We start from the raw sequence: 4,258 nt of genomic DNA on the forward strand, positions 1-4,258 counted from the left end.
AGGTGATGCTTTCAAAAATACTACCAGCGCCATGAACTTCACTAGAAAGACACAGTGAACGTATAAATAAGTTAAATAAGTGGCTCAGAAATTGGTACAGGGAGGCAGAGTTAGATAGAGTAGGTAGGTATTGAGATACAGTAGGACTCAGAGGGGCTTTGTCAGTAAAACGAAAAAAAATTCCAATAACTGCGCCTTTTGTAAAAAAAAACCAAAAAACAGTTCTCACCTGTTTTGGCCGCTTCAGAGAGCGTCAGTCGAAGTTAGCTGTAGCAATTCCAAGACAGCAGCATCACCGTCCCAAACACCTGGCATAATGTTGACCGAGATGTGAGTGCTGATGCCAAGAGTGACAAAACCCCTTTACTGTGGAATTTGTAGGGGCTGTGGTTAGCAAGGTAGATAGGAACCAATAGCAAATATTTGCGATTGAATTCATGAAGTTTTGCAAATAAAATTAATTAACCAGAGGTTTTTAAAGGAAGTGTGTAGAGATGAGTTAGCATACTCGTTAAGGCAAACTACTCGAGCGAGTAGTGCCTTATTCGAGTACCTGCCTGCTCGTCTCTAAAGATTCGGCTGCCCGCGCGGGTGACAGGTGAGTTGCGGCGGTGAGCAGGAGGAGCGGGGGGAGAGAGAGATCTCCCCTCCGCTCCTCCTCGCTTTCCCCCGCCGCTCCCCGCCCCCTGCCGGCACCCGAATCTTTAGAGACGAGCAGGCAGGTACTCGAATAAGGCACTACTCGCTCGAGTAGTTTGCCTTAGCGAGTATGCTCGCTCATCTCTAGAAGTGTCATTAAAAAAATTACTTTTTATATAAATAAAGTTTTTATGCTAAACATATTTTTTAAAGACATTTTCTGAGTATTTTTTTATTTTTGATGTCACAATCTATATTTTTAAAAAGTCCTAAAATATTACATTTTTCACATTGATCACTAAGCCTAATAATTGTTGGTTCTGCTGCTCATACACCTACAGCGTAGTCCTCCTTTTTTATTATTTATTGCATCACCTCTTACAAACAGTCCGCCTTTATTATTATATACAACATCCCTTAATATACACAGCATCTCTTATTATATACAGATCTCCTTTACTATTATCTGAAGCATCCTCCAATATTATATACAGTTGAATATAATAAAGCAGCATCACCACTAGTAGCAGGGGGAAGTGTAACTGTGATGTGGAATAGTTTTTTCAGCCCCCTGCAGCAACAGCACATAGTAGGACTTGCAGTCACAGGCAGCATTCATCCATGATGGTCCAAGAGTATGATAGCTCCTACATGAATGTACTCAGACATGGCATTGGACCCTTTAACTTATGCCTTTCTAAGCTGGACAAGTGACTGGAGCTTGCACCTCATTTAGATGTATTTGCCTGCCCCACTGCCAGTGTGCTATCAGAAAGGGTCTTCAGCACAATGGGGCTTTGATAACTGACTTATGCATCAACCTGTCCACAGACAATGTGGGTCACCTGATGTTTTTTAAAAAATAAACCAAGAATGAATTTCCAGTGACTTCTGCACCCCAATGGTAAATTCAAATATTAAAGATCACACTGTGCCCTCAAGGTGCAGTTGCTGGTTGTGGCGGTGCTGCTACTCCACCTCTCCTGCTTCTGCTATGTTGCCACTTACTACTCCCCCCCCCCCTCCCAAATGAAAAATATGTCAATATGAAAATATGGAGCTATAGCTTTCATGTTTCCATGAGGAGCATATTTTGCTCTCAAGTTGCTTTTGCTGCTGGTGGTGCTGCTGCTACTCTCTTTCTGCTGTTTCCTACTCCGGATTCTTCCAGAACAAAAATTTCTAAAGCACAATAGACAGCTGTAACTCTACAGCTTTTCCTTGGAGAAGGCCTGTGTTTAGGTGTTCTGTTTACCTGCTAGAATTTGTCATGTGCAAAATTTATGACACTGCTTTTAAAACAAGTATCACATCTGCGGTCTCCCTTGGTGTAATTTTTCATTACTCTACTGTTTTTCCTTGGAGGAGGAGTAGGAAGCCCTTACTTGGGTGTTTTGTTCACCTAGTTAAATGTTTCCTTTGAAAATGTATGACATTGCTTTAAAAACAAGCAACATACCTACTATGTCCCTTGGCATCATTGTTGAGACCCTGTGTGGGCCATCTTTTCTTTTCAGTGACACCCCTGCGCTATGAATGACCCCCACACCACTGTACACAATTTTTACCAATTTTAGGAAGGAACACTATGTACCTCAGATGTGTGGCTGTATTCCTATGCAATTAGGGAGGTGCTTTGGCTGCATTAGGAGCCTTCTGGAGGGCAAATTAATGAACCTGAATTTTACTCCCATGGAAATTAATGGAAGTTGGAATCGGCTGTCCCCAGTTCATATTTTTGGTAAAAACAGCCTGACCCCAACCCGAACCAAGTATTCACTAGTCAACACTAATTACAACAATACTAAATTTATATATTTCTTTATATTTAACTTCTTGCAAAATTTAAAAAAAAAACTCTTAAATTAATTATTTTTATCTTGCCATATTCCGAGAGCCATAACATGCAACTCTTAATAAATTTGGAGCACTTTACTTCATGGAACTATGGTATAAAATATCTAAGTAAATGTCCCCCATATCAGTAAAAATTAGTTTTTCTTTAACTTCTGTATAGTTTTTTTATGTTTAAGTTACACATTTCAATCTCTCTGTAAGAGACTCTGCGATGACCTAATCAATGAGGTTATGTTATTTATTCATTACTACTGCTACAATTATTTTGTAAAACCATTTCAATAAAAATTGAACTTTCAAATAAATACTGCAAAATACACTTTTTTTTGGCACATCAGGAAAATGAACATCAGATATTTATAAACTTCGTTTCTTTAAAAGCAATAAAAGGGCTGATTTAACTTCCTTGTTACGTAAGCTGTAGATAAATGGGTTGATAAGTGGGGTGAAAACAGCATAAAACAATGCCATCACTTTGTTTAGTGATCCTTCACTAGCTGTGGGTTTAATGTACATTGCAAACATTGTGGAGTAGAAAGTAGTAACCACTATAAGGTGTGAAGCACAGGTAGAAGCTGCTTTCTGCTTTCCTATAGCTGATGGGATTCTCAAAATTGTCTGAAGAATATATCCATAGGACATCATAGTAAGGAGAAGTGAGCAGAGGATGACTGATGATGCACAGATTATAACAGTCAGTTCTTTGAAGTAAGGGTCAGAGCAAGATAGTTTCAGCAAAGGAGCAGATTCACAGAAGAAATGGTTGATAACATTGGCACTGCAAAAAGGTAACTGTGATATTCTAATAATTGGAAATGAAGTGGTTAAAAAGCCAAGGACCCAGGACATAGCTGCTAGAATAAAACAGACCCTATGACTCATGATGCTTGTGTAGCGTAGAGGATAACACACCGCCAAAAATCGATCAAAGGACATTACTGCAAGTAGGATGGTTTCTGTGGCACCCAGGAAAGTGAAGAAGAAAAGCTGAGCCATGCATCCAGAAAAGGAAATGCTTTTCCTCTGTCTTGGGATATCCACTATAATTTTAGGAACCGTTACTGAAATATAACCCAACTCCAAAAAGGATAAGTTGCCAAGAAAGAAATACATGGGTTTATGGAGTTGTTGACCTAACCGAATTATGGTGATAAGGAATATATTTACGGAAAGAGTAGTGATGTATATTATTAGGAAAAAAGCATACAAAAAATTCTGATATTCTTGAATATTGGAGAACGCCAAAATAATAAATTCTTTCACATTTGTCTGGTTTGCCATTCTTTGATTGTTTGCTATTAAATTGGAATTTCCTGAGCATTAGAACCACACAAGATCAAATGAAATGCATGTTAAGGTCCACATTTCGACAAATACTGAGCACCGAGAGCTCAAAATATTTTAATGAGCTAGATTGACTTTGATAAAAAGTGTATGTTATTAGTGAAATACATTGCTTTTGATTCTATATATATCATATAAATGTTTGTTTCTTGGTTAAATAAATGAATGCATACCTAGGAAGATATAAACACAGTATATAAACACAATAGTTCTCATATACAAACTTTGGTTGACACAAATGCAACTTCAAACAATAGTGACATTGTTGTACCTCACCTAGGTGTATCTAGAAACAGGTAATGAGAAGAAGCACTAGTGTAAGAAAATGAAGTAAGAAACATTATTGTCCCTAAATGAACCCTCCAATAGCTGTTGTACTGGTGCAAAGTGGCTCAGGGTGGTTTCACACCTGCATTTG

The 4,258-nt window shown here is 38.4% G+C and overlaps 1 protein-coding gene across 1 annotated transcript; it reads right to left on the reverse strand.

Moving 5' to 3' along the window:
* Positions 1-2,853: 2,853 nt before the first annotated feature.
* Positions 2,854-3,777, reverse strand: LOC136628857 (olfactory receptor 6B1-like). Its single transcript, XM_066604950.1, has one exon. The coding sequence runs from the start codon at positions 3,775-3,777 to the stop codon at positions 2,854-2,856; it is 924 nt and encodes a 307-aa protein (XP_066461047.1).
* Positions 3,778-4,258: the final 481 nt, after the last annotated feature.

Source organism: Eleutherodactylus coqui, chromosome 5 (assembly GCF_035609145.1).
Source record: "Eleutherodactylus coqui strain aEleCoq1 chromosome 5, aEleCoq1.hap1, whole genome shotgun sequence".
In the NCBI taxonomy this organism is placed as follows: Eukaryota; Metazoa; Chordata; class Amphibia; order Anura; family Eleutherodactylidae; genus Eleutherodactylus; species Eleutherodactylus coqui.

What these genes read in the sequence shown, in the direction of transcription:
- LOC136628857 (XM_066604950.1), bottom strand. Translation starts at nt 3,777, where the DNA reads ATGGCAAACCAGACAAATGTGAAAGAATTTATTATTTTGGCGTTCTCC.